This window comes from Cryptomeria japonica, chromosome 11, assembly GCF_030272615.1.
Source record: "Cryptomeria japonica chromosome 11, Sugi_1.0, whole genome shotgun sequence".
Lineage (NCBI taxonomy): Eukaryota > Viridiplantae > Streptophyta > Pinopsida > Cupressales > Cupressaceae > Cryptomeria > Cryptomeria japonica.
In genome coordinates, this window is record NC_081415.1 from 187,912,981 (window position 1) to 187,936,061 (window position 23,081).

The following is a 23,081-nucleotide window of genomic DNA, read 5'->3' on the forward strand; positions in this document are numbered from 1 at the left end:
AATGCTTTCTTTAACATTGTAATACATAAATATTTTTTTTTAATAGTTATGGTTCACTTAAATTATTATTATTTATTTAATGGTTACTATAATCAAAATAGAATAAATAGAAAGCACCTTGTAATGAATTAATTCATTAGCATATGGTACTTGCATACTTACACACATTGTAGAGCTTATAGTTTTCTCCAAACATTTAAAAATATTATATGTGATTCTAGCAACTTTTTGTTCAAATATATTTTCACTAGTACTTTTGGAAATATGAGCAAGATCAAATTGAAAGTTATCTTAATATTATGATGCAAGTGTGATATAGATCCATAATGATCTTTATATAGATCAACAATTACTTCAAAAAAATATTGTATTCATTAGAAATCCATTCAATGATTTAAGTGTTAAACTACAAAAATATTCTAAACTTTTGTAGACAAATGCATTGAATAGAATGATGCCAATGAGAAATGTGAACCTAGGAATATATAATCTGAATAGGTTAAAAAAAACAAAAAAAAAACTATATATCCCATCTTGTGAAATAAGGAAGAAAAGTATCACTTTTACGTAAACTAATTGTTTTTTCCCAATTTTCATATTAATTACATATGAATGTTTAGAACTAGATTATTTGTTGTACATTAGGCTTTTCACAATCATTTTTTTTTCATATTTATGAACAAAGTGATTTTTTTTTAAAAAAAATTCCTTTCTTCATGTAAATATACGAGCTTTCTATTAGATGTAGGCCATTTCAAAATCCTATACAATAGATTAAATATTTGCAAACATTACATTATATAATCTTGATTTATCATAACAATTAAACTATGTACAATAATATGCTAGGTGAAGCCACCAATAATATGGTTTGTCTTCAATAAGGAGAATACACCAAAAAGCCATCCTTAGCAAAAAAAAGTCATGTACACATTTTTTTTTTATCAATTGGTAATGAGCCGAAGCCAATAAGATGTACATACCATACCCCCTTACGAGATTTGAACTTGTGACCTCTTTTTTAAGAGAACAAGTTCTCCACCACTCGGCCGACTGAAATTGTACAAGTCATGTACACATGTTTATAACAATCAAAAGATTTCATTATTAAATTTTAAAGTAGTACAAATTATCCACAAGTAATACACAAAATAACCAATGAAAATTTGTCTAAAAAGATAACTACTAATTTCCATTTAAATTTTAACATTGTAATATTTTAAATAAGGATAATTACTTTATAGTAAAAAATTATAACTCACCTTTTATAGATGTATTCGTTTATAGTGTCAGGTCCAAGTCATCTATGGAAACACAATTTTTATCTTAATTTAGCATAACAATTAAACTATATACAATAATATGTTGGGTGAAGCCACAAGTAATTAATGCGTTTTTGTCTTCAATAAAGAGAACACACCAAAAGCCTTCATGTACACAACTTTATAACAATCAAAGGACTTCCTTATTAAATTCAAAAGTAGTACAAGTAATCCACTAGTAGAAAAAATAACCAATGAAAATTTGTCTAAAAAGATAACTACTAATTTTTGTTTAAATTTTAACATTGTAATATTTTAAATAAGGATAATTACTTCATAGAAAAAAAATAACTCGCCTTTTATAGATGTATCCCTTTATAGTGTCAGGTCCTTCATCTATGGAAACACAAATTTTATCTTGATTTAGCATAATAATTAAACTATAGACAACAATATGTTGGGTGAAACCACCAATAATATGTTTTTGTCTTCAATAAGGAGAGTGCACCAAAAAGCCTTCTTTCGCAAAAAAAAGTCTAGTACACATATCTGTAACAATCAAAAGATTTCATTATTAAATTTAAAAGTAGTACAAATAATCGACAAGTAACAAACAAAATAACCAATGAGAATTTTTCTAAAAATATAACTATTAATTTATATTTAAATTTTAATATTGCAATATTTTAAATAAGGATAATTGCTCCATAGAAAAAAATTATAACTCACCTTTTATAGATGTATCCTTTTTATAGTGTCGGGTCCTTCATCCATGGAAACATAATTTTTATATGGATTTAGCATAACAATTAAACTATATACAATAATATGCTTGATGAAGCCACCATTATTTTTGTTTTTGTCTTCAATAAGGAGAATACACCAAAAAGCCTTCCTTAGCAAAATTATAGTCCTATACAGATATTTATAACAATCAAAGGATTTCATTATTAAATTTAGAAGTTGTACAAATAATCCACAAGTAATAGACAAAATAACCAATGAGAATTTGTCTAAAAAGCTAACTATTAATTTCTATTTAAATTTTAACATTATAATATTTTAAATAAGGATAATTACTTCATAGAATAAAAATATAACTCACCTTTTATAGATGTGCCCCTTTATAGTACTAGGTCCTCCGTCTATGAAAGAACAATTTTTATCTTGATTTAGCGTAACAATCAAACTATATACAATAATATGTTGGGTGAAGCCACCAATAATGTGTTTTTGCCTTCAATAAGGAGAATACACCAAAAAGCCTGCCTTAGCAAAAGTAAAATCTTGTACACATATTTATAACAATAAAAGGAAATTACATTATTAAATTTAAAAGCAGTACAAATAATCCACAAGTAATAGACAAAATAACCAATGAGAATTTTTCTAAAAAGCTAAGTACTAATTTCTATTTAAATTCAAACTTTGTAATATTTTAAATAAGGACAATTACTTCAAAGAAAAAAAAATAACTCACCTTTAATAGATGTATCCTTTTATAGTGTCAAGTCCTTCATCCAAGGAAACACAATTTTTAGGATTGCATCAACTTTACTGAAAGATTTCTTTCTCCAACTCATTTTTATCAAGATCAATGACACTATTCCTCCAAATGCTACTCCATATGACAATCCTAATGCTATTCCATACAAAGGATATATAGTGTTTTTCTTTTCTTTGTTAATTGAAACTTCAGGAGGACGAGGAATATATTGTGGCCAAGAACAATTTTTGGGTAGGGGGCACCCCCATAAATTAGAATTTTCTGAATAAGAGGATTCCCCAAATGTACTCATCTGTGTTCCTTGGGGTATACTTCCTGAAACGTGGTTGTTTGATAAATTTAGGAAACCTAAAGAGCTAAGAGATGTAAACTCCATAGGGATTTTTCCAGAAAATTTATTTCTTGAAAGGTCTAATGACTCTAGCTGGCCCATTTCCCCCAAACTACTTGGAATGGTCCCATTCAAATTGTTCATTGAAAGGTTCACAAACCTTAACCCCTTTAAATTCCCAAAATCAAAAGGAATTCCTCCATCCAATTCATTGTTTGATAGATCTATGGCTGTGAGAGTGGAAAGAATATATGTGTAGTGCTCATCTATACCCTTTGAAGTCATATCCAATCCATCCCGATATGTTTGCCCATCATAAAAATTGGACAATACAATACCATCTTGGTCTTCTATTGGCATTGCTTGCAATGATACAATTGTGTGTGGAATTAAACCTGAGAAATGATTGGAAGAAAGGAGCAAAATCTGAAGGTATATTAGTTGGCCTATGGCTGAAGGAATATTCCTTGTAAAATTGTTTTTCTTCATCACCAATACTCTTAGAACAGAAAAATTTCCAATTGTTGGTGGCATTTCACCTCCAAAAAAGTTGTTCCCGATATCAAGAACTCGTAAAAATGAACAATTTGATATTGAAGGTGGGAAAGATCCATTCAGGATATTACCATGAACAACTAATGACATTAATTGGCTTAGTCTACTAAATTCATATGGTAAGCTTCCCTTCAAACTGTTGTTTCCCAAATTTAAGACAATGAGAGAAGAGCAATTGGGCATGCTTGCAGGGATCATTCCACTTATTTTGTTGTTTGCAAGATTTAAAAACTGGAGTTGAAATAATTTTCCCAGGCTATAAGGAATATTGCCACTAAATAAATTGTTTGCAAGATTTAATATTTGGAGTCGAGATAATTTGCCCAGGGTTGAAGGAATCTTGCCACTGAATAAATTGTCATTAAGCAACAATATTGAAATACTGGAAGGCCATATTGATGGGATGCATCCACTCAGTCCATTTCTTGACACATCTAACTCTGAAAGTTGTGTGCATATTGAAAGATTTGAGGATAGGCTTCCTTCTAGATGATTTCCTGAGAGATTTAAATATTGCAACTGAGGGCTGGTTTCCCATAGCCAAGAGGGAATTACACCCACAAGACTAGCATTTGTTAATTCCAACCTTTCAAGTGAGAATTGTGTTGAGATCCAAGGTGGAAATTCACTATCAATTGTACATGACATTAAAGACAACTCATATAATTGAAAGGATGGAATCCAGATTGTGCTAATATTTAGCACACAATCAGATAAAGACAAAGAACTTAACCTTGTAAGCTTGTGAAAGAAATTTTCTGAAATCAACTGGTGGTGATTTAGTGACAGGCCTAATACAACTAAAGAAGGTGGAAGTGAGGAAGAAGAGATGGTTTCATTGAAACGATTCCTAACACCATCCAACACCTGGAGTAAAGAAAGATTGCCTAAGGAATCTGGAATGTTCCCCCTCAGTTCATTGTTAGAAAGATATAAGCTTCTCAACAAAGAGAGACTTCCAAGAGAAGCAAGTATGCTTCCACTAAGCTGGTTGTGAGAAAGGTAAAGTTCAGTTAAAGAAGAAAGGCTTCCAAGAGAAGCAGGTATGCTTCCACTAAGCTGGTTGCCATAAAGGTCAAGTTCAGTTAAAGAAGAAAGGCTTCCAAGAGAAGCGGGTATGCTTCCATTAAGCTGGTTGTGAGAAAGGTCAAGTTCAGTTAAAGAAGAAAGGCTTCCAAGAGAAGCAGGTATGCTTCCACTAAGCTGGTTGCGAGAAAGGTCAAGTTCAGTTAAAGAAGAAAGGCTTCCAAGAGAAGCGGGTATGCTTCCATTAAATTGGTTGCGAGAAAGGTCAAGTTTAGTTAAAGAAGAAAGGCTTCCAAGAAAAGCAGGTATGCTTCCACTAAGCGGGTTGTAAGAAAGGTCAAGTTTAGTTAAAGAAGAAAGGCTTCCAAGAGAAGCGGGTATGCTTCCACTAAGCTGGTTGGAAGCAAGGTCAAGTTCAGTTAAAGAAGAAAGGCTTCCAAGAGAAGCGGGTATGCTTCCATTAAACTGGTTTAGAGAAAGGTCAAGTTTAGTTAAAGAAGAAAGGCTTCCAAGAGAAGTAGGTATGCTTCCACTAAGTTGGTTGATAGAAAGGTAAAGTTCAGTTAAAGAAGAAAGATTGCCAAGGTAGGAGGGTATGCTTCCATTGAAGTTATTAAATGAGAGATCAAGATATGTAAGACGGGTGAGAGAACAAACGAAAGGGGGAATCATCCCACTAAAGCTATTGAGAGATAAATCTAAATAGCGAATATAAGAGAGATTTCTCAAACAGGGAGGAATGACAGTACCTGATGTAACAGGGACGAGTACTCCGAATATAGTGAGTGATGTGAGAAAACGAAGTTGGCACAGGCTCTCAGATATCACACCTTCACTAAAGAGATGCTCTATGTTAAGAGAGACAACGTGGTTGGTGTGATTGTGAAGTTAGATTGGTTTATGTGAACACTAAAGAGTAGATTTTAGATATTTTCACTAAACCTTTGTCTAAAGAATCATTTTAGTACCTAAGAGATAGGTTAGGGGTTTCTGCCCCTTCGACAAAGAACCGATTGATGCTTTTTGGCATCAGTCCAGTATGTATTATCAGAGATATTATTCATTCTAGTATTGATGATACTACTTAGGGGGAGCAATTATCCTTATGTTTCAGTCATTTTTATTTTTTCTTTTATATTTTTGCCAGATTTTTGGCATTGATGTCAAAGGGGAGAGATATTAATGTGAAAAACTTAAGGATTTGTATACATCACGAGGAGAGATATATGTGTAAAATGAAGATTTACAGAGATATCATTCACATGGGGAGTTTGGTCTTTGTTTCAGAATTTAATTGTTATATCGTTGAGTGGGATATTGTTGGTTGTCTTCCATTGGGGGAGACTTGTTTGGTATTTCTTGGTACTTAGATGTTTTTCACATCTAGTGTTGCCATCAATGCCAAAGGGGGAGATTGTTGGCCATTTGAAGGAATTGATTATGTGTTGCATTGATGTTTTGTCACTGATGTCAACACTAGTTGTTTTGGATGCTTTACCGACACTCTTCTAGCCCCATTAGGTTGTGTGGTTTCTGGTTGGTTTGGATCCGGCATGATCAGGTATGCTCCGGTATGTTTTGGTTATGGAATTGGCTTACTCATGTTCATATTTAGGTAATTGTTTTTTGTTCTAGTGATCGGATTCTATCTTGTTTGCTTGGAAGCTTGGTTTGTGGTTTCAGCGAGGGTTTCATCAGCAGAGCTTTGATGAAGATCTTTGATTATATGCATAAGTGGTATTAGTGTGGCTTCTGGTGGAGATTCGGGATGCTGATGGTGATCATGTTCGAGACTTGGTGGATTGGGATTATTGCTTTGGCATGTATGGGCCTATATTAGGTCTCGGTGTATCTAAGCTACGAACCGACTTAATGTAACGTGTGGATTAGACCTCTCGATGTCTTTTTGAGATGTCTTATGGGTTGGATATTATTTGTTTGGTCTAAGGCCGACATGTTTTGTAATTATGTAATTGGTTTATTGTGTGGTGGCTGACCTGATTGTTTATGGTCAAGGGTTTGTATATATATGATGTAAGATCTCATTGTAGATGATATCAGTATATAGGAAAGACATATGGATATGTAATGTGTGAATAATGTAATATCATTCAGGCAAAGGATTTGGTCGATAATTAGAGATTGAGTTGGGTTTATGTAAGAGGATTTAGTCCTCTGGTATTGAACTTAACCGGAATTGTATTCAGGTATAGGAGATGCCATCTTTGTAGTTCATTCATTCTTCCAGATTGTAGTCTGGATTTCTATGTAGTCAGTGAGACTCCTTTTGTGATGAGCAGTGCATTCTAGGTTGTTGGCCTTCCTGCAAATGCATGCCCCTCAATTGTAATTCACATACTTACTACAAAAGTATTATCTGACTGTGGGTAGGCTTCCCACTGTGGTTTTTCGCTTTACTGGGTTTTCCACGTACAAATATTATTGTCACGTGGATGGTATTTAGTCTCTGATTATTGTTTATGCTTAATTGGTTTATCTACTATTTCGGTATTTGGTTTAAGCATTCTAGTATTAATGTTTTGGGTTCCGGTATTAAATTTTTAAATTGCTTAAGGTTCCGGTAATCTGAGACAACTGATTCACCCCCCCTCCCAGTTGTCTTCTGGTTATTTGAACTATCTAACAAGTTTGAACTCTTGTTTAAGTTGCAAGTCTCTTTTCTAAGTAGATGAGGTGAAGTCCCAAATGTCTGTAAATTCTAAGACACCTTTTTTGAATAAGCTCTTACTTTGTAATTGGAAACAAAGAGCAAGTTGATCATCAAAGCATATCAATTGATTCCACCAAATAGATGAAGATGATAAGCTCATTTCATGGCTAAGGTCTTATTCATTTCATTCAAGAAGAGGAAACACAAGCTGCTACACTTTCCATATGCTTAAAATTTTTCTAGAAGATTGAGGTTTAAAATATCTTGCCATAATGATTTGATCTTTCCACCCAACTTCTTTCCAAGCATTGTTGGCTCTAGTGGTAGCAATTCAGTGTCTAATAAGTGACCTCAACGGTGTTGATCCATGAAGACTTCTTCTAATCCATTTGGTAATTAGGAAAACTCCTTGTGTAAAGGGGTCAATCATTCCTAACCCGCTTTTCTTTTTGGTTGAATACAATGTGACCATGAAGCAATAGCATGTCCCATTTTATTATTCCATCTTCCCCACAAGAACCTTCTAATCAATTGTGTTTGTTGAAATATATCTATTTTTCGAAGGGAGCCAACAAGATGAAATGTAGACATGGTTGGCTATGAGAATTTAATTAGCAATTTGAATAGAACCAACCATTGAAAGAAATGTGTTTAACTAATGTTCAATCTTCCTTTTTTATTTGAGCATGAACCATTTCAACATTTCAAACAAGGAGACTACTATCATAAATGGGATGCCAAGGTTTCTTGAGATCACACCATGATAGTTGAATTTCCATTGGGAGGGAATCTAAGAGGGTGATTGATCAACTAAAGTCATCCAAAATTTAGTTTTATTAGGAGAAATTAGAGAGCCAGAAGAAGCATAGTATAAGTCTAAGATTTCAAGAGTTAGTTGAGCTCCTCTTGAGAATTTTGAAAATAATAAGATATCATCAACAAAATGAGAATTTGAAGCCACTTCATCACCTGATAGAGAAATGCCATGGATAATTTTTTGTTGTTTAGTATGATGTAGATGGTATCCAAGGGCATTAGCAATGAGCACATAAAACAAGGGAGCTAAGGGACAAACTTGTCTTATTGATGTTGAAATGTTGATATTTTTGAGGGATTCCAAATTCAACATTTTAACATGAAAATCATTTGAGCTCAACCACTTGAATAATTTTATTTATTTACCATGCAATATTTTTATTTATTCATTTTTCTTTTTTTTTAATGCTTTCTTTAACATTGTAATACATAAATATTTTTTTTTAATAGTTATGGTTCACTTAAATTATTATTATTTATTTAATGGTTGCTATAATCAAAATATAGTATAATTAGAAAGCACCTTGTAATGAATTAATTCATTAGCAGATGGTACTTGCATACTTACACACATTGTAGAGCTTATAGTTTTCTCCAAACATTTAAAAAGATTATATGTGATTCTAGCAACTTTTTGTTCAAATATATTTTCACTAATACTTTTGGAAATACGAGAAAGATCAAATTGAAAGTTATCTTAATATTATGATGCAAGTGTGATATAGATCCATAATGATCTTTATATAGATCAACAATTACTTCAAAAAAATAGTGTATTCACTAGAAATCCATTCAATGATTGAAGTGTTAAACTACAAAAATATTCTAAACTTTTGTAGACAAATGCATTGAATAGAATGATGCCAATGAGAAATGTGAACCTAGGAATATATAATCTGAACAGGTTAAAAAAAATTTTAAAAAAACTATATATCCCATCTTGTGAAATAAGGAAGAAAAGTATCACTTTTACGTAAACTAATTTTTTTTCCGAATTTTCATATTAATTACATATGAATGTTTAGAACTAGATTATTGGTTGTACATCAAGCTTTTCACAATCATTTTTTTTTCATATTTATGAACAGAGTGATTTTTTTTTTTTTTAATTCCTTTCTTCATGTAAATATACGAGCTTTCTATTAGATGTAGGCCATTTCAAAATCATGTGCAATAGATTAAATATTTGCAAACATTACATTATATAATCTTGATTTATCATAACAATTAAACTATGTACAATAATATGCTAGGTGAAGCCACCAACAATATGCTTTGTCTTCAATAAGGAGAATACACCAAAAAGCCATCCTTAGCAAAAAAAAAGTCATGTACACATTTTTTTTTTATCAATTGGTAATGAGCCGAAGCCGATAAGATGTACATACCATACCCCCTTGCGGGATTTGAACTTGTGACCTCTCTTTTAAAAGAACAAGTTCTCCACCACTAGGCCGACTGAAATTGTACAAGTCATGTACACATGTTTGTAACAATCAAAAGATTTCATTATTAAATTTTAAAGTGGTACAAATTATCCACATGTAATAGACAAAATAACCAATGAAAATTTGTCTAAAAAGATAACTACTAATTTCCATTTAAATTTTAACATTGTAATATTTTAAATAAGGATAATTACTTTATAGTAAAAAATTATAACTCACCTTTTATAGATGTATCCGTTTATAGTGTCAAGTCCAAGTCATCTATGGAAACACAATTTTTATCTTAATTTAGCACAACAATTAAACCATATACAATAATATGTTGGGTGAAGCCACAAGTAATTAATGTGTTTTTGTCTTCAATAAAGAGAACACACCAAAAGCCTTCATGTACACAAATTTATAACAATCAAAGGACTTCCTTATTAAATTCAAAAGTAGTACAAATAATCCACTAGTAGAAAAAATAACCAATGAAAATTTGTCTAAAAAGATAACTACTAATTTCTGTTTAAATTTTAACATTGTAATATTTTAAACAAGGATAATTACTTCATAGAAAAAAAATAACTCGCCTTTTATAGATGTATCCCTTTATAGTGTCAGGTCCTTCATCAATGGAAACACAATTTTTATCTTGATTTAGCATAATAATTAAACTATATACAACAATATGTTGGGTGAAACCACCAATAATATGTTTTTGTCTTCAATAAGGAGAGTGCACCAAAAATCCTTCCTTCGCAAAAAAAAGTCTGGTACACATATCTGTAACAATCAAAAAATTTCATTATTAAATTTAAAAGTAGTACAAATAATCGACAAGTAACAAACAAAATAACCAATGAGATTTTTTCTAAAAATATAACTATTAATTTATATTTAAATTTTAATATTGCAATATTTTAAATAAGGATAATTGCTCCATAGAAAAAAATTATAACTCACCTTTTATAGATGTATCCTTTTTATAGTGTCAGGTCCTTCATCCATGGAAACATAATTTTTATATGGATTTATCATAACAATTAAACTATATACAATAATATGCTCGATGAAGCCACCATTATTTTTGTTTTTGTCTTCAATAAGGAGAATACACCAAAAAGCCTTCCTTAGCAAAAATATAGTCCTATATAGATATTTATAACAATCAAAGGATTTCATTATTAAATTTAGAAGTTGTACAAATAATCCACAAGTAATAGACAAAATAACCAATGAGAATTTGTCTAAAAAGCTAACTATTAATTTCTATTTAAATTTTAACATTATAATATTTTAAATAAGGATAATTACTTCATAGAAGAAAAATATAACTCACCTTTTATAGATGTACCCCTTTATAGTACCAGGTCCTCCGTCTATGAAAGAACAACTTTTATCTTGATTTAGTGTAACAATCAAACTATATACAATAATATGTTGGGTGAAGCCACCAGTAATGTGTTTTTGCCTTCAATAAGGAGAATACACCAAAAAGCCTGCCTTAGCAAAAGTAAATTCTTGTACACATATTTATAACAATAAAAGGGAATTACATTATTAAATTTAAAAGCGGTACAAATAATCCACAAGTAATAGACAAAATAGCCAATGAGAATTTGTCTAGAAAGCTAACTACTAATTTCTATTTAAATTCAAACTTTGTAATATTTTAAATAAGGACAATTACTTCAAAGAAAAAAAAATAACTCACCTTTTATAGATGTATCCCTTTATAGTGTCAAGTCCTTCATCCAAGGAAACACAATTTTTAGGATTGCATCAACTTTACTAAAATATTTTCTTCTCCAACTCATTTTTATCAAGATCAATGACACTATTCCTCCAAATGCTACTCCATATGACAATCCTAATGCTATTCCATACAAAGGATATTTAGTGTTTTTCTTTTCTTTGTTAATTGAAACTTCAGGAGGACGAGGAATATATTGTGGCCAAGAACAATTTTTGGGTAGGGGACACCCCCATAAATTAGAATTTCCTGAATAAGAGGTTTCTCCAAATGTACCCATCTGTGTTCCTTGGGGTATAATTCCTGAAAGGTGGTTGTTTGATAAATTTAGGAAACCTAAAGAGCTAAGAGATGTAAACTCCATAGGGATTTTTCCTGAAAATTTATTTCTTGAAAGGTCTAATGACTCTAGCTGACCCATTTTTCCCAAACTACTTGGAATGGTCCCATTCAAATTGTTCATTGAAAGGTTCAAAAACCTTAACCCCTTCAACTTTCCAAAATCAGAAGCAACTTCTCCATCCAATTCATTGTTTGATAGATCTATGGCTGTGAGAGTGGAAAGAATATATGTGTAGTGCTCATTCCTGCCTTTTGAAGTCATATCCAATCCATCCCGATATGTTTGCTCATCATTAAAAGTGGACAATACAATACCATTTTGGTTTTCTATTGTCATTGCTTGCAATGATACAATTGTGTGTGGAATTAAACCTGAGAAATGATTGGAAGAAAGGAGCAAGATCTGAAGGTGTATTAGTTGGCCTATGGCTGAAGGAATATTCCCTATAAAATTGTTTTTCTTCATCACCAATACTCTTAGATCGGAAAAATTTCCAATTGTTGGTGGCATTTCACCTCCAAAAAAGTTGTTCCCAATATCAAGAACTTGTAAAAATGAACAATTTGATATTGAAGGTGGAAAAGATCCAATCAGGATATTACCATGAACAACTAATGACTTTAATTACAATAGTCTACTAAATTCATATGGTAAGCTTCCCTTCAAACTGTTGTTTCCCAAATTTAAGACAATGAGAGAAGAGCAATTGGACAAGCTTGCAGGGATCATTCCACTTATTTTGTTGTTTGCAAGATTTAAAAACTGGAGTTGAAATAATTTGCCCAGGCTATAAGGAATATTGCCACTAAAGAAATTGTTTGCAAGATTTAATATTCGGAGTGGACTGGTTTCCCATAGCCAAGAGGGAATTACACCCACAAGACTAGCATTTGTTAATTCCAACCTTTCAAGTGAGAATTGTGTTGAGATCCAAGGTGGAAATTCACCATCAATTGTACATGACATTAAAGACAACTCATATAATTGAAAGGATGGAATCCAGATTGTGCTAATATTTAGCACACAATCAGATAAAGACAAAGAACTTAACCTTGTAAGCTTGTGAAAGAAATTTTCTGAAATCAACTGGTGGTGATTTAGTGACAGGCCTAATACAACTAAAGAAGGTGGAAGTGAGGAAGAAGAGATGGTTTCATTGAAACGATTGCTAACACCATCCAACACCTGGAGTAAAGAAAGATTGCCTAAGGAATCTGGAATGTTCCCCCTCAGTTCATTGTTAGAAAGATATAAGTTTCTCAACAAAGAGAGACTTCCAAGAGAAGCAGTTATGCTTCCACTAAGCTGGTTGTGAGAAAGGTCAAGTTCAGTTAAAGAAGAAAGGCTTCCAAGAGAAGCAGGTATGCTTCCATTAAGCTGGTTGCGAGAAAGGTCAAGTTCAGTTAAAGAAGAAAGGCTTCCAAGAGAAGCGGGTATGCTTCCACTAAGCTGGTTGTCAGAAAGGTGAAGTTCAGTTAAAGAAGAAAGGCTTCCAAGAGAAGCAGGTATGCTTCCACTAAGCAGGTTGGCAAAAAGGTAAAGTTCAGTTAAAGAAGAAAGGCTTCCAAGAGAAGCAGGTATGCTTCCACTAAGCAGGTTGGCAAAAAGGTAAAGTTCAGTTAAAGAAGAAAGGCTTCCAAGAGAAGCAGGTATGCTTCCACTAAGCTGGTTGACAGAAAGGTCAAGTTCAGTTAAAGAAGAAAGGCTTCCAAGAGAAGCAGGTATGCTTCCACTAAGCTGGTTGTAAGAAAGGTGAAGTTCAGTTAAAGAAGAAAGATTGCCAAGGCAGGAGGGCATGCTTCCATTGAAGTTATTCGATGAGAGATCAAGATATGTAAGACGGGTGAGAGAACAAACGAAAGGGGGAATCATCCCAGTAAAGCTATTTCCAGATAAATCTAAATAGCGAATATAAGAGAGATTTCTCAAACAGGGAGGAATGACAGTACCTGATGTAAGAGATATAGTGAGTGATGTGAGAAAACGAAGTTGGCACAGGCTCTCAGATATCACGCCTTCAGCAAAGAGAGGGTGTATGTTAAGAGAGACAACGTGGTTGGTGTGATTGTCACAGGAGATGCCTGTCCAGTTGGTGCAACAGTCTGTTCCATTCACCCACGAAGTCAGATTGACCCGTGATGAAGTCAGTGAAATATTGAGGGCATCTTTGAAACGAAGGAGAGCCTGGGATTCATGGGAAAGACAGCTGGTCGAGAGTAATGGATGGGAAAAAGAAGAGCGTGGAGAGAGGAAAAGGAAGACAAGCAAAAGAGACATGAAAACTAAAAACAGCTTGTGTGAAGGGATGGCCATTCTATTTGGGATGCAGGAAAACGCAGATTGTGGTTTGTTATTGTTTGGGTGGGAAAGGCTCTTCTTATACTTCCCGCCGGTCAACGGGTCAATGATTTAGCAATTAACCAAACGTCTTTAGCAAATTTAAAATAATTTTAAACTTCACGACTTTCGGCTGTTTCGGAGAAAAGCGTTTTCTCGAGAAGCAGAAAAGCGGTCATGATTAGTTTGATGCCTACAAATTAACATATGGAAACTTCAAGAATGTGATCTTTAGAGGTGATTAAAATATGGAAACTTCAAGAATGTGATCTTCAGTAACCATATCTTTTATATAAAGAAACTTCTATTAATTAATAATAAGATTTACATATTTTTAATAAATAGATAAAAAAAATAGGTTGTAAATCCAACTAGTGATATAAAATAGATTTTAAGTTTTTAACATACATTTTCTAAATATTTGGTTAGAGTATATGCAATTTAGAATTCATTAAATATAATTTTTTTAAATTTGTAAAGGTTTATATTTGAAGATCATAATAATATATTGTTATTATTTACTTATATTGAAGATGTTTCTTTTATGAAAGCAAGCAACTTTACTTTGAGTAATCAATGACACAAAACTTAGAAAGAGGATGTAATGCATCACCATCTAACATATGGATTTTATTTTCAATCACTATTTGTTTTTTTAATTTGCTAGATTTTTCATAAAGATGAGTACAAATATGATCAACATGAGGAAAATAACAATAAGATTCTGCCTTTATTTTGCTTGTCACATGCAACTTTGATATAAGTAGTAAAGTAAGTACAAAACACATTTGTATTGGCACATTTTTTAAAAAACCACTAATTAACACTCACAAATATACTCAGCCAACCCCTCTTTTCACTTCAATAGCTAACTTAACCAAGTAACTAAACATCCACAACAAACAAAACTCTAAACACTTTTCCTATCTAATTATTTTCACGAAACCATGACAAATTTTTATTTATGATTAATATTTAATTATATATTATACATTATTTTTTTATCAAAATAGTCTACAGAATAGATGCATCTTTATGTAAAAGATGAACTTGTCCTTTAATTTTTTTCTGTTGATAATGGAATGGTGCACCCTTTTTCCTACCTAATGCGAAACACGGAAGTGGTGTACCATAGCATTGCGGACAATATTATGCATATGAGCTGTAGAAGTAACTTAAAAATTGACTACAACGACCAACATTAAAATTGACTGGACATGTCCTCGCTTTGAATTTAATAGACTCCTGAAAGTAACCTTACTATCTCTTCCAAGCGAGTTTTCATCTTAGAGGGACGAAATCAGGGTGAAATTCTGCTTACTTAAGCAGATTAGGAAGGGAATAAAGCACATATTATTCTATTGTCTCGTCCACCTTGTAGACACAAATGGGCAAGTTCCTAGCTTACTAAAAACAAATAGTTTAATATTAGATGTTAATTTTACTTCATAGAAATATGAAAAACAGATATTTACTTTTGGGTTTGGATGACCTCTAAATTATAATGGATTGTTTGATCATTAAAAAAAGTTAGGTCTAATAGAATGTAATATTATACATGATTGTAAAAAGATTAAATTGAGTTGTTTCAAAGAAACACCATCCAAAGACTAGTCAAACCACAAGTGTCAAACCACAAACAATTTCATCTTATCTCATGTAATACATATCGACGTTTTAGGTGTCCATACGTCAATTATCAACCCTCTATCATGGTGTTCATTATAGGGGCTCAAATGAGTAGACAATGTATGGCATATGCTCATTTCAGAGACCTTACTCACTTCAAATAACTTATAGTAATGAAAGAGTTGTAGTTCGATTAGTAAGAATAATATTATGTTCATCATACCATCCACCAAGATTCAAATCCCTCAAAAGTGAGATTTAACCAAGCTTGATCCTAGGAGATCTTTAGCCCCTACTTGTGGTAGCTTAGGCAAATGACAACTTTTTCTTTAGACGCATACTTCAATATATAAATGCAGGGGTATTGATATCTAAGCAATCTAGTCGTTGAACCACTAAGAAAAAACTCTTAATAGATTCATTTCATGTTTTTACTTAGTACATTAAGCCAATATTTTGAGATATATCAAACTTGATATAAATTGTAGAAAATGGTAAAGGTAATTTTGCTAATAGCTTATTCTTATATGATAAAGGGGATAGGGTGTTTAGAGAGAGAGGAAGTCATGCAGTTCTACGAGTCTTTCAAAATCAAGAATAACATTTGAAAAAGGGGATCAACTAAGAAGGATTTGTTCAAGGATAAGAAGAGTGAGGTTATGTATTGCTCCTTAGACTATTTTGGTTTCAAACTATCTTGATGCAACTTTACTCCTTTAATTCATTACTTTTTAGCCTTCATTTTCCTTATCTCGACTCCTTTCCTGATTGTTATTTTAATTCAACCATAGATTTATTTGTTCCATACTACTCTTTGATGTTTGTTTGGGATTTTCATTATTTTACCTTTCACATTTCATTAAAAAATGCATAAAACCTTTAAATAGTAATTAATGCAGACACAGAGGAAGGTTTTAGAGATAGGACTATCAAACCATGTAGCCTAGATTTACACACGACAAAAATATCTTAACACCATGAAATATCATCGATTCATATAGTAGAATGATTATAGAATTTTTATTTTCTTTCTAAGTATAAATTACAGATTGGCCACAAGCCACCACAAGCTAATTGCAAGCTTACATGAAAATATGGAATTCAGGATAAGATTCTTGTTACTAACTCACTAACTTGCTTAGTGACTACTATCTCTCTAGCTTCCTGACTACTTTCTCTTATGTGGAATAGATGTTTAGATATTCATTCTAAGCCTTAGCAATTATTTGTGTCAATTAAAAGGTGCCCCAACACTTGATGCTTCATGAAATGTGTAGGTTGACTTAATCTTGATGATGAAGCTCAAAGAACTAATAAATTAGGCTAGGGTCCCATTTGGAAGTTTCATTGGTCACTATCTATTGTGTGATATGTTAGATTTTATGTTGGAAGGTACAAAAAGGTTTTGCATGTGTCACTTGATAAACTGTATGATATTTTATTTGTACTATGATCTTTTTTTAGTGATATATTTCTAAAAACTGACCCAAATGCCTTGATACTTAAATATGTTCTTCAAATGGTGTCATATATGTTTGGTTTTTTGTTCCAAGCCAAATGATTGTAACACAATAGATCACATTAAAGTTTTTTGGGATGCGCCTGCATCAAACACCCAAGGTTATTTGATAAGTGAGTCGTTCACTTTACCAATTGTGCATAAAATCCAAGGCATTCCATCTCTACTTGTGAAACCCATGATGAGTCTTCTACTAGTATTCCTCTCTCCTTCACTAGGTATTCCATGTACCATCAATTTTTGGTATTATGCTCAACTTTGTTGTCCAACATCTATTCTATCTACTCTTGTTGGTATTGTGGTAGTTGCTCCTTGAAACAAACTTCTATATTGCCTCTTCTTAAATGTCTCTCATCATACTAATGAATATCTACAATGTTTAATATGGGTGATATGTCAATTACATTTGGTAACTTAACTTCATGCATGTTACTTGAGACAAAAATTTTAAAAATTCTTCATGGACCAAAGTTCTTTATCTTGAGTTTGTTGTATATGCCTAGTAGGAATCTCTCCTTCTTGAGATATATCTTAAATTCATCACCAACTAGGAACTCTTTGTGTCTCCTTCTCTCATGTACTTAACCTTTGCATTTGTTATTCATTGTCTATAAGTGTTTCCCAACTTCAATATGAATTGTAATTTTTCATTTAGTTTCTAAATTCCTCTACTGAACTACACTCCTTTTTCCTTCTATATTGGTAAATTTGAGTTTTGCAACTCTTGTGGGGTGCACCCCAATCAAAATCTCAAATGGTTTTCTCCTTGTACTCATGTTTATTGAGTTATTGTATGCAAAATTTTCTTGTGTTAGGATCATGTCCCAATTTTCTATCTTGTCTCCTACCAAACATCTCAACAAGTTGCTCAAACATTAATATACTACCTTCGTTTGTCCATTAGTTTGTGGGTGAAATCTAGAACTAAACTTTATATATTTCTTCTTCTTTTTCATAATATCCTCCATAAATATTTTTAAAATGGTGTTTCAACCTTACAATTATATAGGGTTACTATTTATAGTAAGTTTCCATTTGAGTGCAAAGATCCTGTAGTCACATAAATCTGTCCATTTGAATTAAATGAATATTTCATATTTATTTGATTAAAAATACACTAACCATCAATTAATTAAATTAATATTTAATTAATTCATCTCCAAACATTCTTCGATTAATTAAATAAATTATTCAATTTATTTTAATTAATTCATTCATTAAACCAAATACAAATCAGTTAAATAAATAAAATCTATTTATTTAATTAAATCCCCCTATTCCTCTTTTAAATAAATTAAATAAAACATTTATTTAAATCATTATCCCCCACCCCACTTGCATTTTCCTACAAATGCAACTTGCACACATTTATTAAAATAAATGAATTTTTATTTTAATAAAATCTTATTTTCCCTCACCCACCAAATCCACTTGCAAAATCTAATCCCCTTCTAGATTCTTCTAACCCCCTTCCTAATTAGCCTAATCCATCCCCTAATTATTGTCACATTCCTAAGCAAAATGGAGTCACTTCTCAAAGACTCCAAAGTCTTTGAAAAGCATTTAATGCTTTGTGTGTTCAACAAATTAACCCCCAAAGTCTTCCAAGACCACTAATGGCTCTTACATGACCATTTATGTCTCTTACATAACCATTTATGGTTATTTCAATCTTGTCTCCCCAAACATTTATTGTTTGACCATATTCATCCATTTCACATTTGCACAAGAATTTATCCATTGGATAAAAGCTTTATTCTTTGAATAAAGAGTTTATTCATTCAACCAACCTTGACTCAAAATCCCAAAGTCATGTCAGGCATTTAATGTTTATTCCCTCTCCTCTCAACCTATCTCACATTGACACTTGTCATCCTGGGATTGGGTTGAAAGCCCTCACATGGATTTGAAATCATTCAATCCTGACCCTTGTTGAGATTACTCAATCTCAACCATCCATTGCTCCATTTTTCCTATAAATAGAGCCCATTCCTTAATAATCCAGATCCTGGAAAACTTATATGCATCTAAGCTATAGACATTTTAGAGAGCCTTTTTAGCATAAACAATCTAATCTTTTGTCGTTTGGTTAAAATATATCATTTTAGCATTAGCATTAGCTTTTTATTTCACATTTAGAGCTATATTACAATCTCAATCCTCCATAGTGCAAAAAGCTGCTGAGAGCTACACTATTTTGGAACTTGGAGAGGAGAGGAACAAGGGAGAAGGAGCTAATCTCATGCTAAGAGATAGTTGGAGATGTCTCATTGTCTTTACTTCTTTAGTTAGATTCATTAGCATGTTTTTAGTGTCTCTCTTGGAATGCCTTCATATGTTTTAGTTTTTAATTGACTAACGCTAATGCTTTGTGTGTTTTGTGTTGTTTGATCTTAAACTAACCTTGTGCCATTTAGGAGGGCATCAGATCCTATTGGTAAACAAATTTTTCACTGTGATTGATTCTCCAAAACTGACATTATTTTCCCAAAGAGAAGTGACAATCATTCCAATATTTGGAGAGATTATTATGAAATAGCATGATTCCTCTATTTTTGAGAGGAGCAACTCTCTCGTATGATGGTGTTTTTATGGGTTTTGTGTGCGTTTAACTTGAAAGTATTAAAGGAGACAAGACAAAACTAAAGGAAGATGAATAACAAAATCCCTACTGGCAAACCTACAAATATTGAATATGATTTCACAACTGATAATAATTGCAAAGGTATTTTCATGATAAAGTATGTTTTTTTATGCAATGACAATGAAAGAAGCATGAAATATCTCAACATATGAAGAGATGAGTAACTCCAACACATTCAAATTAAGATACCAAATCTTAAATGTACTTAATAAGATCAATTGCATGGATTATAAGAAATTCAATAGATGTGATTTTTTCACGTAGACAAAAGATATCGCCAACTTGACATACAAAAAATTAGTAATAATAACTTGAAAATTAATCTAGAACATTTGAGCTAAAGAAATTCTTTATTGTTTCCATGGAATTATGCAAACTCAAGAACCCTTCTATACAAAGTGTAAACACAAAAGCCGTCAATGTATCTCTCTAAGAATTTTTGCAAAATTTCTCCTCTATAAAAGTCCCCTTTACATTTTAATTAGCATTGTATTTATATGCTAGCTCTTTGATAACTAACTTGTAATCACTTTTTGTAACTACCTAAGTAATCACTTTTCATAACTACCTAAGTAATTATTTCTTGCAACTACCTTAGTAATTACTACTCATAACTATCTAAGTAATCAGTTTTTATAACTACTTGTTGGGAACAAGTTAGGATTTACCTAACTTTTCTATAAATTGGGTCAAAATTATAACTCTTAATTACAATAAGTGACATTAGTCAGTTTTACAAAATGATAATTTAAAATTTGTAACTAAAGAAGAGCGTATTATTGGTTTTTTTGCGATGAGCATTGTGTCTCTTCCTAATCCATGAGTCATGCATTCAAAATCAAGGTCTATCAATGAACAACCTATCCTTAATGGATCCTCACCTTGACAAAAATTTGAATCTCCATGCTCTGTTAAGTTTGATCACTAAATTTAACTCTTTTATCGCAAATATAGGAAATCTTCTCACTTAGGGTTAGGATTATAGGATCTAGGCAGTGTCCCATTACTTTTCTCACAAATTTAGTTTCTCCTAGTACTCCATCGACACCTCCAATTGCACTTACTATCTCATTCACTCAGTGCAAGTTACCTTCAATGATCTCATCTTCAAACATCCTCATTGTCTAAAATTTATACTTTAGATTATGCATCTGGACTTGCTTGATCTTTAGATCTCCTTCATAAATCTTTCTTAACTTATCCCAAATTTCCTCTATATATTTGTAACCCATGACCTTCAATAACTCTAAGTCACTCAAACTACTAACAATTGCATTTCTTTCCTTGGCATTATTCTCATGCTCATTGATCTCATCCGAAGTAGATGGACTAGTATGACTACTATTAATAATATCCCATATTTTGGGTGATGGAGAATTCAAATAATATTCCATATGTGCTTTCCAAAAGGAATAATTTGTGCCATCAAACTTTGGTACTTTGTAACTATCCTCCCATAAGATTTACTTAGAAGAACCTTGCTCTAATACCAATTGTTTAACACACCACAAGACTAAGAAGGGGGGTGAAATATTCTTATCAAAGTCCTTTTAAATTTCGTTAGTAATAAATACTTATCAATTATCATTAACCAACTAAACATCAATGAAAGATGAAACAATAAACAACAAACACTAAACACATGAACACTAAAATTTTACATGGGAAATTCAATGTGGGAAAACCCGTAGTGATAATCACACTCACAATATAAGTGATTGAATACAATGTTTTAGGCACAAGGCCAAGGAAGCTCACTACTCTTGATTTGGACTTGTAGGATAAGGCACACAACCTTAGGGAAAGATACAGTGGACATACATTATTGAGATTCATGATCCTAAAGCAAGATATAGATCTACCAAGCTACCAAAAGGACTCGATACTTTTTGAAAAACATTGAGAAAAGATGAATTGAATCTAAGTAGGATCTCCTTATCATAAATACATCACAAGTTGATATATTCACACTTTTTCCTTCAACACATGTACTTCTACATCATCCTCAACCAATCCACACCTCAATTCACACACTTGCACATCTATATAGATCAACTTATTCATCGACACACTCAAATGCATCGATCACAGACAATCATAAATTACACAACGTCAACTACAATGAAGTATTTCACTAAATGTGGTCCACTCTAGGAGATAAAGGGGACCACAATACATCACAACATATCTTAATAAATAACCTCACTATTAACAAACTACAACAATCAACTTCAACATTCAAAGGACTAAGGACCTAAAAATATAATACTACAACATCCACAAAAAATAGGCATTAAATCCAAAACTGCAATTCATCATCTTCAAAAGCAGAGGAATGCAAAGAATTCTCCCATTAGGACTTTAAATACTCTTTCTTGTGTATTTCAACTTCCTTTATTGCCACCTTTTAGAAACACCACATACTCACTCAATATTACAACTAGACATCATAACAACATTTGAACTCTCATTTTCAGATCATACAATACCAATTAATAATTAGATCAACGTTAATGACCACAATTGTACTAAGAACACAACTAAGCAACTACAACTGCCTCTTTACCTATGTCATTAATACACACAAGTGTGACATTAATGACAACACCATGAAAATTGTAAATTGTAGACACCTATAATACTCCTTTAATTAAATAAATATTTATTATTTATTTATTTTATATTTTATAATGTCTTGGAGGCCCCTACTTATCGTCTCTCACAAAGACAAGGTTGCGAGGTGCCCCTTAAGTTGTTGCGCTTTTGAGTTTAAGGAGACTCCAAGTGTGGGACTGATTTTTCTACCATTGGACATTGACCTTATGAATAGCCCATTTTTGGTGTGTCTTCTTTTGTGATAAGATCAATGGAAATTTGGGCTTTGAAGATTGTAGGCCATACTCTTGTTATCATTAATCACACAACAACCATTATGTCTTATTTTTTGCAATGTTTTCTTGCCACAATGATCATCAAAGAATTAGATTTGGTCACATTCAATACCGAAAAAACAAATTTATACTTGGACAGGCATTAGGCAAAAAAAACTTCCCCAAAAATGTGTCTCTAAGACTTCTTGTTGCATTTGTGGCACTTTCCATCACATCTCTGAGACATCTTGTCGCGTATGTGGCACATCTTGTTGTGTTTTCGATATCTATTGTCATGTCTATTTTTATGCAAAAATACATATTTGGACATTATTATTGTGTGTTTAGATCTTAAAAACACATTTGTGACATATATCATCGCATC

The 23,081-nt window shown here is 32.1% G+C and overlaps 2 protein-coding genes and 1 long non-coding RNA gene across 3 annotated transcripts; all 3 read right to left on the reverse strand.

Moving 5' to 3' along the window:
- Nucleotides 1–1,728: 1,728 nt before the first annotated feature.
- Nucleotides 1,729–2,503, reverse strand: LOC131068156 (uncharacterized). The gene is made up of 3 exons (XR_009111948.2): nucleotides 2,368–2,503; nucleotides 1,992–2,175; nucleotides 1,729–1,811 (listed from the first exon to the last, which is right to left on the reverse strand). It is a non-coding gene; the product is annotated as an uncharacterized LOC131068156 (long non-coding RNA).
- Nucleotides 2,504–2,761: 258 nt separating this feature from the next.
- LOC131068166 (receptor-like protein 19) lies at nucleotides 2,762–5,353 on the reverse strand. Its single transcript, XM_058003345.2, has one exon. The coding sequence runs from the start codon at nucleotides 5,351–5,353 to the stop codon at nucleotides 2,762–2,764; it is 2,592 nt and encodes an 863-aa protein (XP_057859328.2).
- A 4,839-nt stretch (nucleotides 5,354–10,192) lies between these two features.
- On the reverse strand, nucleotides 10,193–14,037 carry LOC131071093 (probable leucine-rich repeat receptor-like protein kinase At1g35710). Its single transcript, XM_059214062.1, has 5 exons — nucleotides 13,532–14,037; nucleotides 11,316–13,459; nucleotides 10,941–11,072; nucleotides 10,565–10,748; nucleotides 10,193–10,384 (listed from the first exon to the last, which is right to left on the reverse strand). The coding sequence occupies exons 1-2, from the start codon at nucleotides 14,008–14,010 to the stop codon at nucleotides 12,322–12,324; spliced, it is 1,617 nt and encodes a 538-aa protein (XP_059070045.1). The 5' UTR covers nucleotides 14,011–14,037; the 3' UTR covers nucleotides 10,193–10,384; nucleotides 10,565–10,748; nucleotides 10,941–11,072; nucleotides 11,316–12,321.
- Nucleotides 14,038–23,081: the final 9,044 nt, after the last annotated feature.